The 15369-nt window shown below is 40.5% G+C and overlaps 1 protein-coding gene across 1 annotated transcript; it reads left to right on the forward strand.

Moving 5' to 3' along the window:
• The first annotated feature begins 6601 nt into the window (after nucleotides 1–6601).
• Nucleotides 6602–15235, forward strand: jam3a (junctional adhesion molecule 3a). Its single transcript, XM_021588095.2, has 9 exons — nucleotides 6602–7015; nucleotides 12205–12273; nucleotides 12376–12489; nucleotides 12600–12752; nucleotides 13054–13256; nucleotides 13408–13507; nucleotides 13942–14074; nucleotides 14357–14408; nucleotides 14563–15235. Exons 1-9 carry the CDS (start codon nucleotides 6967–6969, stop codon nucleotides 14596–14598), a joined length of 909 nt encoding a protein of 302 aa, XP_021443770.1. The 5' UTR covers nucleotides 6602–6966; the 3' UTR covers nucleotides 14599–15235.
• Nucleotides 15236–15369: the final 134 nt, after the last annotated feature.

The following is a 15369-nucleotide window of genomic DNA, read 5'->3' on the forward strand; positions in this document are numbered from 1 at the left end:
GGGCCCGCTGCGAGGGTGCCCAGTCCGGGGCCCGCAGCGAGGGTCCCCAGTCCGGGGTCGGCGGCGAGGATCCCCACACCAGAGGTGAGCCAGAGGTAGAGCAGGGTCTACGTCCCGCACCAGAGCCGCCACAGCGGATAGATGCCCACCCGGACCCTCCCCTATAGGTTCAGGTTTTCCCCTATAGGTTCCCATCCGCACATTTTTATTTCTCTATTTTGGTTTAACCTGAGAAGGGAAGTGAAGCAGTACTGAGGTGATTCAACAGATGGCAGGGTTTGGTAATGTAATTCAGTTTAAAAATAACCACAGCAAAGCATATTGATTAGCTTCCTCTATCTATACATTACAGTACAGTAAATGGCTGCAACAACAATGGTTCATGCTTTCAAGCTGCCATTTCAATGTGCCTACTAGAAAATACTCGTATCTTCATGTGTAAGTGTTATGTTTACTCTTGAACCAAAAGGATATATTGTAGGAGGAAAGAGATGGATAGGATGCAAATATTAAGAGCCATTTTGCATCTGCCACGATGACTTTCTTAAAATTTCAAGCACAGACTTTCCCAAGATGCTGACCATTAGCATACGGAGCAGTGGAATTATAATGTCCTTTTCAGCTACTATGTTACCGGAGATATCAATACTCAAAGGGCACATGCAGCCCTGTCAGCACTACTTGAGATCGAGCATAAATAAATACAGTAAATAGTTAAATGATTACAGCAAATGATATTCATATAGATATAGAGAGGAGGAGACTGTCACAGTAAATGAAGTTTTAAGTGATTACGTATGAGAGTCTGGAAGCCTGGTTTAAAGTAATTGAAAGGAATTTCAAAGCCTTTAAATGAGGATACTGCAAGGTCAGCCATTCCTTTGAAAACTTCCCTAACAATTCATTTTGAACCATCATTTCCCCTGGGAACTACAATAGTCTATACATGTACTATTCAAGCTGAAATATCCCTCATATGTAGGATGTCATAAAAGAAAACACAAAGAAAAAAAAAATATTACCTTTGTTAGCCAAATACAAAACAAAAGCCTTTTCATGTAGGAGAAGACATGAGCCTCATAAATAAGAGAAGGTTCAGGGGATCCAGGTCACATTATTACTGAGCTATAAAAAGGTCTCACATATTCACCTGGAATTAAATACTGTATGGAGATTGGCTGGAGGGGAAATGGAAGTTCTCTTTGGAATGAAGGGTCTTTCCTGTTGGCTCCTTTATGCCACACCACCGTCTGACTCAAGGGTATTATACATTCATTTAATGGGGTCAAAGTTATGAAATGGAGCTGTAATATTGCCATGATCAAATGGGCTTGATCCTGAGATTTGATATGGTTGTCATCAATTCATTTCAACACATCATTGCAGGGCACACTGCTCTCTAGTGTTATACTGTAGCTGTCCATCAAGCTTCATAGCGCACAATCAAGATTGATTCCTGAATACATACAAAAAGCTACCATTAAGACCGGTCCTGTATGCAATAGAAATGTGTTCTATTAAGTATTTATTGAGTCCGCAAGATATTGGCTGCTGAACAAGAGTTAAGGACCAGAGGGAATGCGTCCCCCCTACAGTTACCAGTTCCCTTTGGTAACTGAAGAAATACCCCTATCATCACTCAGGGGCCACAAATCACTCCATCTGTCTGACAGCTGTACTGTACCTCAGCTCTAGAAGTCCAAGAGGTGAGAGACGGACAGTTGTATATCTGTGTGTTGCCTTGGTTCCCTGACTACTCCTTTATCTAGCCTGCGTAAGGCCTCACTCCCTCACTAGACTCCCAATCAACCCTGCTTCCACAAAGGATATATGAAAAGGTGAGGACTTTTGTCATTTGAAATTACATTTCATCAGTAATTCATTGAGTCAGGTTTTCATATGCAGTCAAATTGCATAGTCTCTCACCTGGATTCAGTTTCACTGATATTTGAATAAATGCAAGAATTTGTCCTCCTTATGATTGAACTCAGTCTTCCAGTTCTAATATATATATATTCAACAATATTGACTTTAATGAGATATTTTTCAGCATGGATACATATATTCTATAGCTGGGAAGTATATCATTTTGAGGGTTACTGCAGTATGGTAGTGTTGTAGAGCTTATGTCTGGACAAAGGAAGAATTCTATAGTCAAACATTTCAACCAGAGTCCTATAGAGCAGTGTTTCCCGTGGTCCTCCAGTACCCCAACAGTGGACATTTTCATTGTAGCCCTGGACAAACACACCTCATTCAGTTAATTGACGGCTTGGTGATTAGTTGACAAGCTGAATCAGGTGTGCTTGTCCAGGGCTACAATACAAATGTGTACTTTTGGGGGTACTCGAGGACCAGGGTTGAGAAACACTGCTATAGAGTATCATGAGGATGCTTTACTGTCTTATCTTCTCATCACCTTGTCCTGGCAACCTTGCCAAAATGGCAGTTTCATTCCAGTGATCGTATTTCAAACTCAGGAAATGGAATCCAGGTGATAAATGGGAGATCTATGTACTGTAATGTCAAGAAAGCTGGACTGTGCAGAGGGATCATTGATCCATGGGCTGTTCATCTGGAATAGACCTCTGATTTAACAAAGACAACAACCATGACAGACCACTCAGTCACCTGACAGATATAGGGCAGGCCAGGGAGGGGAAAAGCAACAATGCTATTAGCTCTTTTTTTAAAAAGCGGTTTTCTTTTTGTTTAAAGAAGCCACTCTTTAATTCCCTTTGCAAGGTACATACTGTATCTAAAAAATTGGCAAACAGAGGCATTAAAACCAAAAATTGGTAAACAGAGGCATAATAATACATTTATTAGCCTCTATGAGGATCTTGAGGATCCCACTGGGGCTGATGTTCTTATCTGTAATAAATTATTTCTCCCTTGCCATCCTAATTTACAGCCTGTTGTAAGGAAAATGTTGTGTTTCTATAACATAGCAAGTATGTTTTATTCCAGACATTCAGCACTCTATGTCGTACACAGTCGTGCTCTTTCTTGCTAATGTGGAGAAAATAGAGGAAATAGAGCGCATGATTGCCTCCTGAAGTCTTCCATAATGCATACTTAATGAAACCCCTGCAAGAAGAAGAAACAAATAGTGTGCAGGCCATGGTCTCCAATGAATTATCCCCTGTGCTCAGGCATCATGTCCACTGTGCCTTCATTGATACAAGAGAAAAGCAAGCATACAAAACACTGGAGAATAGGCCTAGTCTTGTTAAGTTCCCTAAATAAATAATTTATCAAACAGAAACTTTTAATGAGACTAAATTATATAACATCAGGACTTGTCGTACTAATTTGAGTTTGATGTGACTAAACGTGACTGAACAGCTGAGATCCAGAAATGGAGTACCACAACCTGCTATAGCTCTCAAGGACAGTCATTATCTCCTCCACGCAATCAGAGGGATATTCTTTCTTTCACTAAGACATTTAAATCTGAGTGCGGGGCATGTTAATAGGAATGGCCCCAGGCCCCCAGTATTCTCTGAGAAAGACAAACTGTTCATAGTTAGGATATTTCTTTCGTCAATTCAGTCTGAACTCCTGCCAGGCCATAAAACCTTCAGATTCCCAAGGAGATGCCACAAAGGTCCTGATCCATAAGGGGGAATCCCGCTGTGGACGATTGCCTAGCAACCCATATTAGCAACAGCTCTAAGGTGGACTAGAGCAGCATGATCACCTCAGCACATGACCATTCTACAAGATGGGGCAATGGCTGTATCTGTGTCATTTCTTAATGCCAGTATAGGCCTAGATATCAAATAAGATCAAGACACATTTATTCCAAAGCCAATTTGGGAATATAGATTAATGCAATTATCCTGACTGAAGCCCATGGTAGCCCTTCACTAATATGAATGACATAGATTGATTGTTGAGAATAATGGGGAAGTCAGCAAGGCCTATCATCTGATGGATTTGCATATAGCCTATGAGTAAAGTCATATAAATCATAAAACTAATCCCCACTATAAACTATAGGTCTACAATAACACTGTAATAATCACTTATTAACCCTTAATAATATTATCTGACCTAAAGCCAATTCGCACAAGGGCAGATGATTTACTGGGTGTTGTTTGAGACTACAGAGGAATTGTGCTGTCTGTATGTGGGGTGTGTTCGTAGAAACACATGATATAATGATTGAATGACAATCAGTGATGTTTGGTCACACACTGCCACCTGGTGTATTTATGAGAGGATGAAAACATGTGACCAGATTATGGCAACAATAAATGTGGTTCTTCAAAGGAAAATGTATCTTATTTTACAACCTGGTCTCATAGACTAGACGTAACATAGTAAAAGTAAATCCGAGACACTCAAATTAGTAAAATATGTTACGCTTGATATGGTTACATAAGACAAAAGGTTACTTAAAGAGGGTGGTTGGTCAGGGTGTATGGGTAGGCATATAACACGAACGTCCAGCAACCCAAGGGTTGTGTGTTCACATCTCATCACAGACAATTTCAGCTAATTAGCAACTACTTACTACTTTTTTTGCTACTTTGCAACTACTTCGCATGTTAGCTAACCCTTTACCTAACCCTAACTTTAACCCTTTAACCTAACTCCTAACCCTAACCTTAAACCGTAACCCCCAGCCTAGCTAATGTTAACCACCTAGCTAACGTTAGCAACAACAGTGGAGGCTGGTAGTAGGAGCTATAGGAGGACTGGCTCATTTTAATGGCTGGAAAATAATAAATGGAAGAGAGTCAAACATCTGGTTTCCACATGTTTGATATTGTTCCATTTATTCCATTCCAGCCATTACAATGAGCCTGTCCTCCTATAGATCCTCCCACCAGACTCCTCTGGCATAGGTATTACAAATTCGTAATATATTGTACGAACTGCAATTCATAACATTTCATACAATTTTTTAAATAGTAACATATCATTCAAAATGAATGATGGACATCCACAAATTAATACATACACTACCGGTCAAAGGTTTTAGAACACCTACTCATTCAAGGGTTTTTCTTTATTTTTTAAAAGTATTTTCTACATTATAGAATAATAATGAAGACATCAAAACTCTGAAATAACACATATGGAATCATGTAGTAACCAAAAAAGTGTTAAACAAATCAAAATGTTTTATATTTGAGATTCTACAAATAGCCACCCTTTGCCTTGATGACAGCTTTGCACACTCTTGGCATTCTCTCAACCAGCTTCTCCTGGAATGCTTTTCCAACAGTCTTGAAGTAGTTACCACATATGCTGAGCACTTGTTGGCTGCTTTTCCTTCATGGTCCCACTCATCCTAAATCATCTCAATTTGGTTGAGGTCGGGGGATTGTGGAGGCCAGGTCATCTGATGTAGCACTCCATCACTCTCCTTCTTGGTCAAATAGCCCTTACACAGCTTGGAGGTGTGTTAGGTCAATGTCCTGTTGAAAAACAAATGATAGTCCCACTAAGCCCAAACCAGATGGGATGGCGTATCGCTGCAGAACACTGTGGAAGCCATACTGGCTAAGTGTGCCTTGAATTCTAAATAAACCACAGACAGTGTCACCAGCAAAGCACCCCCACACAATAACACCTCCTCCTCCATGCTTCACGGTGGGAAATACGCATGCGGAGATCATCCGTTCACCCACACCGCGTCTTTCAAAGACATGGTGGTTGGAATCAAAAATCTCAAATTTGGACTCTAGACCAAATGACAAATGTTTCCATTGCTCGTGTTTCTTGGCCCAAGCAAGTCTCTTCTTATTATTGGTGTCCTTTAGTAGTGGTTTCTTTGCAGCAATGCTACCATGAAGGCCTGATTCATACAGTCTCCTCTGAACAGTTGATGTTGAGATGTGTCTGTTACTTGAACTCTGTGAAGCATTTATTTGGGCTGCAATTTCTGAGGCGGGTAACTCTAGTGAACTTATCTTCTGCAGCAGAAGATGCCGGTCCTTATGAGAGCCAGTTTAATCATTGGGCTTGATGGTTTTTGCGACTGCACTTGAAGAAACTTTCAAGTTCTTGAACTTTTCCGTATTGACTGACGTTCAAATCTTAAAGTAATGATGGACTGTTTCTCTTTGCTTATTTGAGCTGTTCTTGCCATAATATGGATTCAGTATTTTACCAAATAGGGCTATGTTCTGTTAACCCCTTACCTTGTCACAACACAACCGATTGGCTCAAACACATTAAAAAGGGAATAAATTCCACAAATCAACTTCTAAGAAGGCACACTTTCTAATTGAAATACATTCCAGACGACTACCTGATTTGTTTTCGAATTTTGCATTGTTTAAAGTTGGAGATGGCCTATCATTCACGCAAAGTGATGAGACTGGGTGTGCATGTATACCTCCAGGATAATATGGTAACATGCATTGGCTCTCGAACAAATAAATAAAACCAAGGTCATCCAAAATTAACCGTTTTTAATGAAGCCAGAAACGCAAGTAATTAATCTCAGTGATTGACAGAATGTAATTTATGATTGAGTTCCTAGGCGGATTCTCGGTTGAATTTGAACGCGCATCAGACAGTCCAAGCACTTCGAAACCCACGCCCACCGTGACATTCAGCACCGCCCACCGGGCGAAATGGCGTGAAAAGAATGTATTCTGTCTCTCTCAATTTAACCTGTCATGTTCACATAAATTTGAATTTGCATTGTTTAGTTCTCTGGGTCAAAGCTGTGATATGTCAGAGAGGGATTACGGATAATTCATCTTGTTTGGCACATTAATGAAATTGCATTGTTGGATACCATCATTATAAAATAGATGTAAATGTATTTCCGGTCTCGGGACTTATCCGTCTTCCGCCCTGATGCCCTTGTAGCTATGGAAACTCGTCAATGGCAACATCCACCAGCCCGTTCACCCGTTTTGACCAGGGGCGCCGAGTGTGATAGCTAGCTAGCTGGCTTTATGTGTGCCAGAATTACCGATCCATTACCAAGGTTTCAAGATGGCGTTACAACGACTGACGGCTTTGTTCATCCTTTATTCGATTCTCGGTAAGTTATTTTCATTTCCACTAAGATAAGGTGTAGTGTAACGGTACGTGTTGTGCATTACAATTGAATAAATCACAGCAATTCTTTGTTATGGAAATGATCGCGCTGACTAGACGGGCTTCCTAGCATAGCTTGTCCAGGTCTGTAAACATGCTGAGGATGAGCCACACAATTATTAGATGGTAATTAATTAATTTATACATGCGTTATAATGACATTGAAACGCTCACACATTCCTCAGCAGTTTTTCCATTCATATTTAAATAAAGAGAGAACAAGTTGCACACACACTGCTTTTGTATCTTCTAACGTTGGGCTCTCTTCAACTGTCACTCAAAGTATGATGATGTCAACCGCTATTTCCATCCAGGCTGTCAGGTAGGCCTACAGTTCATTGTGTGAGTTATTTTATTCTGGTAAAGTCTCTCTGCTACCGCACGGCAAGCTGTACCAATGTACCAAGTCTGGAACCAATAGGACCCTGAACAGCTTCTTGCCCCAAGCCTTAAGACTTCTAAACAAGACGGCTAAATAGCTAATCAAATGGCTACCCAGACTACCTGCATTGACCCTTTATGCACCAACTCTCATGCACAGACTTTATGCACACACACACTGGACTCTACCCACACACTCACAGATACTTACACTGACACCACAACACACACACATACAACAGACACACTACATAAGCCCACACACACATAACATGCACACACATGCATAGTGATGCCACCCCCCCCCCCCCCACCACACACACACACACACACACACACACACACTTTCATTCACCACATACGCTCCTGCTAGTCATCACTTTAGCCCTACCTATATGTACAGTACATAGCTACCTCATTACCTCGTACCCCTGCACATGGACTCAGTATTGGTACTCCCTGTATATAGCCATGTTAGTTTTTACTCCCTATGTTATTTTTACTCGTTATTTTATTCGTTATTCACTGTGTCACTATTTCATTAAAAAAAAGATAATGTCTTTAACTCTGCATTGTTGTAAGCATTTCAATGTTAGTCTACCCTTGTTGCCTACTAAGCATGTGACAAATAACATTTGCTTTGATAAAGTAGCACTCTGACAGTGGCAGTGTTTTCAGGAAGACTTTACTAGGACTATCTATGTTTTGAATACATTGTCTTCTGTCAACATTACTGTTGCGCTGCAACTACAGGTCAGAAAGATAACGTTATAGCCAAGTCAGTCTCTGTGTGGTATTGACTGATCATTACAGTTTTATTCACATACTAGTCTACTGCATTTGGTCAGTTTTAATGTTGGTAAGTTATTTGGCTGCTTTTACAGTGGCTGTGCTGGAATGTCTGGGAAATTGCTTTTTTTAGATGGACTGAATCAACAGCTTGTTTTTTTATTTTTGTAATGTTTTTTCATATTTAGCTTGAAGTGCATAAAGAAAACTGTAGAACAGCTACTTAACATAGAGCGCATTTCACTCAGGGTATAGCCTCCTGTCTCTATACTGTATGTATTAAAACAACAAAGGGATTAGAGAGAGAGAGAGAGAGAGATGGTCTCTAATATTCACCAACAACATATGCCACATTTCTATCTATTTTACTGTCTGACAACATTCCAGTTCTGATTAAATTCTTCACATAAACACATAGATCTCTTTCTTGATGTAGGCTACACAGTGTAAAGTTGGGCTTTCGGCTATGGAATGCTTTTATTCCAGGCACACAATAGCAAATCAGCCATTGTCTTCTTAATTAACCACAGATTCTCTCCCACGCTCTAAAAACTGTCTGGGACAACAAAGCCTCATGCAGGCGGGTACAGTAAAGCTTGGACACCTAAAATATACAATGAGACAATAAGTGTCTGTCTGTCTGTTGGCAGCAAAAAAGGAGAAGAGTTAGGATAGAGACATGTAGTTTAAGCTATTTATAGTCTAGTAGTTCATATTATCTAAGTCTAAGTATATTGTAAAGGAATTGAAGGTTAATGAGTGGTTTTACAGGGATAGGCTGTCCTTGCTCTGTTTACCAGGGGAAGATTTGCTGGACAAGCTCCCCTCGTGTCTCTCAGGATGGCCAGTAACTGTTTGGTGTAAAAATAGCTCATGATGTACAGGGGTGGGAAAGTCAGCCGCAGAGACGGAAGCTGAGACCTAAGAGTCGGATCTCATCAGCATCCACAGCTGTGCTAATATGACTGTGTACTCCACTTTGGCAGGACCCATGTTTTCTACACTCTCAGTGCTGGCTGACTTGGCTTTCATGTGGATCATGAATTGTTAACCAGAGACATTTTAATTCAGCCGTGGAGTAGGGCTGTTGCGGTCATGACATTTTGTCAGCCGGTGATTGTCATGCTAATAACTGCCTGCTTCACGGTAATTAACCATTAATTAACATAAACACATTTAGCATATCCTGGCTTCCACGTAGCCTACAAGCTATTGATGCAGACCTTTGGAATGGCCAGTAACTATTAAAAATCTAAACATATAGCCCAACATTTGTATCACAACTAAAGTAGCATAAATAACTCTAAATGAAGCATATAGAAGTACCTGTTTCTTTGTTAACTGCTCAACACAGAATAGCCACATCTACATATTATTATTCTTTTTTTACATTTTTTAAATAATTTTTCTTCCCAATTTCGTGGTATCCAATTGTTAGTAATTACTATCTTGTCTCATCGCTACAACTCCCGTACGGGTTTGGGAGAGACGAAGGTCGAAAGCCATGCGTCCTCCGAAACACAACCCAACCAAGCCGCACTGCTTCTTAACACAGCGCGCCTCAAACCCGGAAGCCAGCCGCACCAATGTGTCGGAGGAAACACTGTGCTACCTTGGTTAGCGCGCATTGCGCCCGGCCCGCCACAGGAGTCGCTGGTGCGCGATGAGACAATGACACCTCCCTAACCCGGACAATGCTAGGTCAATTGTGCTTCGGCCGGCTGCGACAGAGCCTGGGCGCAAACCCAGAGTCTCTGGTGGCACAGCTAGCGCTGTGATGCAGTGCCCTAGACCACTGCGCCACCCGGGAGGCCCGGGACATCTACATTTTAAAAGTCTAATAAATCCATATAATATAGCCTACACCATCACAATAAATCCATTATTTATTTTAGACAGGTCTAAAGAAACATGATATGAAGAAAATGTAGTCTATTTCAGTAGGACCAGAATAACATACTCTGAGTTGTCCTTATGTTAGGTCCTGATCTGGCTATGCCATATGGCTGTGGGCTACACTAGTTCATTTAGCAGACAAGATTTGCTTAGAATTCCGTGGTATCATTTTTTGTATGAAGAATACAATTGAACATAGCTGAATAAAATAGAGAGGATATTTTCTCCAAACAATTTGAGGGAGTGCGCACATGCGGCTATTCTGTGTTGAGCAGTTAACAAAGAAACAGGTCCTCCTATATGCTTCATTTAGAGTTATTTATGCTACTTTAGTTGTGATACAAATGTTGGGCTATATGTTTAGATTTTTAATACATTCTAAGGCTGCATGATACGACTCTAATGATGATTTGAAAAAAGTTGCATGAAAGGCATGAGCTCTGGTTTGTTTTTTTTGCGCGCACACACTTCATCAGTCTCTCATTCACAATTGACAATCACTTGATAATGCTTCATATTTCCCAGCAGCATCACCTTTGTGTGGCCTTAATGCCCCCTAAAAAAATGTATGTGTTTTGCAGCCAGTGACCGTTGTGACCTTGGACTGAATATAATAATTATAATTCCCTTTTCCCGGCTGCGTGCTTGGAAGCACCTCTCACTGCCATGGCTCTTTCAGATAGCTAAATTATTATTAGCCAATGCCCGTCCACATTTACTTTTTTGTCAGCCAACAAGATGAGTAGGCCTAACAAACAGTAAAAGCACTAGCCTATGTCAATCTACAATTCCCCATTGTACAAAAGTTGACCTATTCTGTGTGAGAAATAAATATTCATAAGATAGTCTGGGACAGTTGTGGGATGCGATATATCCCAAATTATTAAAACTACTAGCCTCAAAAACATTTTTTTAAGGCAGATGCAACAGATCAGAATGTTTAGCTTAAAATGTTGATAAACTATTAGACTATTTCTTCGCATTAGAAGCGCAGCAATGCGCACACAGCAGTAGGCTACACGCGCGAATGTTCCAAAATGCAATCAATTAGCGGGAAAACACCATGATCAAAAGTGACCTCAAATGCAATTATGCATGTATTGCTTTTATTATAAAGATGCATTTTTTATGGTGAAAAGGATCTTTCTCAAACTCGAAACTCACGCTCTGCGTATATACAGTTGAAGTCGGAAGTTTACATATTTTAATTTTCATGCCAGCCAGGTAGACTATACTCCTGTTGTAAAGATAAGCAATGTGCTTAATATTAGGAAAGTTTAGAAATAAATATAGTAGGCCTAGCCTATAGAAACGTTACACAACATGAGCTCATGGGCTCTCATGAAGTGTTTGATTAGATTTTCAATTACATTTGCATTGATGTCAGAGTGATTAGAGGGACAATAGAGTGCTGAGTATCAGTTTGGTATGTTTCTAATGACCATCAGCAACATCAGAGCTTGGAGAAGCCTAATTACCGTGACTAAACGGTCACATGGAATTTTATTGCCATCATGACTCGTGACTGCCGGTATGGCGGTAATATGGTCACCGTAACAGCCCTACCGCAGAGTGCTTTTATCTGTCTGAATTATACCTTGGAAGTATTTTATACACTTGTAAGAATTGTGCTCCAATACATTACCGTCTGTTTTCACCCCTCATTTGGAGTCCTTAACACAGCTGACGCCGACATAGAAGAAGGAACTGTTTCCATTACTCACTGTGTGTTCCTTTAGTAACTCTTAGGCCTCCCTAAGTATATCTCTCAATTATTTAATTTGAGAGTGTTTTGTAGAATTAGAAGTAAGGAAACATCACTGACTAATATTGAGACTTGTGCTCCCGTCGAGATGTGCTCCACTTGCCTCTTATACATGAGAAATGCTTCCGGAGATATGATTAATCCTGACCCTAAGGTTCATTCTCACCCTCTCTGTAGAGATAGGCCTACACCTCTTGACCCTCTAATTTGATCTGTTTAAACGGGCATTGTCCTGGGATGAAAATTCTGAAGCTTGTCAATCAGCTTCTTTTTTTTCCTCACTTCTTTTTTGTCTTTTACAGGCTACATTCCATCACGTGGGGTAATCCTCCGAACCACAGACAAGACTGTGTGGGCAAATGAATTTGAACGTAAGTCACTGAAACACTGACTTATTCTCTCAGAATAATTTTTCAGGCTCTTCTGTTGTCTCCCAGTGTTTTGACATTGTAGTATCACTGTTTTCTTCCCAGCTATTGAGTTGACCTGCTTGATAGAGTCCATCTCAACAAACAACCCCAGAATCGAATGGAAGAAAATCAAAAACGGTGTCCCTAGTTATGTGTACTTTCAAAATCAAATTTCAGGTAAGATTATTATTTTTTAAGCACTTTACCAATACCAAATTGGCCTCAGAACTGTTATTATTCTCTGTAAGTGAATGAGAGGTTGGAGTGTGTTTTTGCCTCTCTGTTAGGGGACTTGGAGCATAGAGCCCAGCTGATCCAGCCAGCCAACCTACTGATCCTCAACACCAGCCGTGCAGACACTGCAGAGTACCGCTGTGAGGTCGCTGCCATTGATGACCACAAACACTTTGATGAAATTCTAATCAGTCTTGCTGTCAGGGGTGAGGACGTATTTGCACTCCGCTTTGCGTCTTGCATATGAACAGCCTTTAGCCGTGGTATATTGGTCATATACCACACCCCCTCGTGCCTTATTGCTTAAGTATAGACTGTGGTATGTGCTCCCTCTCTCTGTAAATAAACTGTTCCATGGGTGCCGTAGTATGGCTTCTGCCCTTAGCCTAAGTGTATGTGTGTCTTCCGGAGCAGTCGGGATAAAGCAGAAGTCGAATTCCAGTTGGACCTTTGTGTACAATTAGAAAAATAAATCTTATTTTTCCTCTTTTTCATCTGTCTATACAGTAAAGCCTGTGGTGCCAAGGTGCAGTGTGCCTGTGGCGGTGACTGTTGGCACGTCCTCTGAGCTGCGCTGCCTAGAGAACGAGGGCTTCCCTGCCTCACAGTACCGCTGGTTCCGCAACAACGAGGAGCTTCCCCAGGACCCAAAGAGCAGCCCCAAGTTCATCAACTCCACCTACTCCATTAACGCTGACACAGGTGGTCTGGTAAGGAATCAATGGGACTGGGAGGTCGAAAGGACACTAGCTATATGATGATCAAGTTTAATGAGACAGTAGATCCAACTGTTGGATGATGTTAGTACAAGAGAAAAGCTGTATGATCTATTGGGGTTGATTTTGGCGTTTTTCCCTGCAGAAATTCCGCAGGATGAGGAAGGAGGATGCGGGAGAGTATTTCTGCCAGGCAAAGAATGAAGCTGGACATGCACAGTGTCCCGCACAGCTGATGGACGTCTGTGAGTAGGCCATGCTGTACTAAATACCCAACTGACATTCTTACCGCGACTATGTATTATGTTTAAATATGTCAGTGTGTCATACCGCTGCCACACTGAACATACCATTGTGCGTTACCAAACCTGCTTGTGAGTCACATGCATCGACTCTAGTGCACATAAATCATGGTGGTTGACATGGAAATGTATTCCAAGGTCATTCCTTTAAGTCAGGGTTCCCAAACTTTATCATATTATATTAGAAATATTATATCTGATTGGGCTTCTTGCAGTCTACAAATTATTTGTAATTATGTTCCGGCACCCTGACCGTCCGCTCAAAAATATAAATTGTCCCGCGGCTGAATCTAGTTGATGATCTCTGCTTTAAGTTGTTTCAATTTGGGTTCATGCCACCCAGATCTCATCTCAAAATGCCCTGCTTGTATTTTCAGATGATGTCGACATAGTGGGGATTTTTCTGAAGGTGTTGGCGGCATTGGCCGGATTCACTATTGTGATGGTGGGGGTTTATCATGCACACAAACATGGCTGCTTCTCCTCCGGCAAGGATCACACAGGAACCAAGTGAGTAGTGCTATGTAGTTTCAAGTTTCAATGTTTATTTGCCACATGCACAGGATACAACAGGTGTAAAAGAGTACAGTGAAATTCTTACCTTGAGAGCTCATTCCAACAATGCAGTGATAATAATAGTAATATAGATAATAACCCAAGTACGATATAGGTTGAATGTACTGTACAGGGCTTTTAAAGCTGGACCAGTTTAATAGTGACATGCTATGTGCTGTGAATTGCTTAGTAAGTCTTTGTGTGGACATTAAGGATTTTTTTGCGTGTGTGTTTTAGCTACAAATCGCCAGCAGCAGATGATGGTGTTGAATATGCCGAAGCAGATGAGGTGAATAAAATTAACTTAATTCTGTTTTCCATATTCTATATTATTATTGAGTTAAAATGTAATCACAATGTATTAATCAAAATGGCAAACAAAAATAAATATCAACTGCAGGTGGATGTATTTTTTTGATAATTGATATTCCCATTTCCATCAGGGTCACTTCCGGCACAAATCATCATTTATCATTTGAAATCTGAGATAGAAGACCGTCAAGAGGGGAAACACTGAAGAGGAGACACACTGAAGAGGAGACACACTGAAGTCAAAAGTGCATCAAATCCCATAATAAGGCTTCGTGTGAGAAATTTAAGCTGTAACGTTGCACATTCTTTTTTGGTGCGCATCAACAATTAGCTTACCAAAGTTATCATCTTGAAAAAGATCAATCATTATTTCTACATTTCTGATAGGCAATTGCAACGTTATGTCCCTGTTAGTACACTGTTTGTTTTTTTTGTAGCACAAATATGTTTTGTCCTCAGTCGTTACTGTAACTACAACTACAGTACGATTTTAAGCTTTGACATTTGAACTTCCACCAACATGTTCATCTAAACTGATGCTGGAACATTCCCCCATACTGTTTTTGGACAATGATTTTTGACTTCCAAACATTTCTACAAAATATACCAAACCTGTTTTACAAAAACAGCCTTGCATAGCCTCTGAATGCAAGATGGACTGGTTTATGTTATTATGAAGGAAGGTTGTGTCAATATATTTGTGAATATATACACTACCATTCAAGAGTTTGGTGTCACTTAGAAATGTTCTTGTTTTTGAAAGAAAAGCACATTTTTTGTCCATTAAAATAACATCAAATTGATCAGAAATACAGTGTAGACATTGTTAATGTTGTAAATGACTATTGTAGCTGGAAAAGGCTGATTTTTTAAAATGGAATATCTACATAGGCATACAAAGGCCCATTATCAGCAACCATCACTCCTGTGTTCCAATG

The sequence above is a fragment of the Oncorhynchus mykiss genome, chromosome 27, assembly GCF_013265735.2.
Source record: "Oncorhynchus mykiss isolate Arlee chromosome 27, USDA_OmykA_1.1, whole genome shotgun sequence".
NCBI lineage: Eukaryota > Metazoa > Chordata > Actinopteri > Salmoniformes > Salmonidae > Oncorhynchus > Oncorhynchus mykiss.

What these genes read in the sequence shown, in the direction of transcription:
- jam3a (XM_021588095.2), top strand. Translation starts at nt 6,967, where the DNA reads ATGGCGTTACAACGACTGACGGCTTTGTTCATCCTTTATTCGATTCTC. An exon ending in GTGGGCAAATGAATTTGAAC is followed by an intron (nt 12,274 to 12,375) that starts GTAAGTCACTGA and finishes TTTTCTTCCCAG; the next exon opens with CTATTGAGTTGACCTGCTTG. An exon ending in CTTTCAAAATCAAATTTCAG is followed by an intron (nt 12,490 to 12,599) that starts GTAAGATTATTA and finishes CCTCTCTGTTAG; the next exon opens with GGGACTTGGAGCATAGAGCC.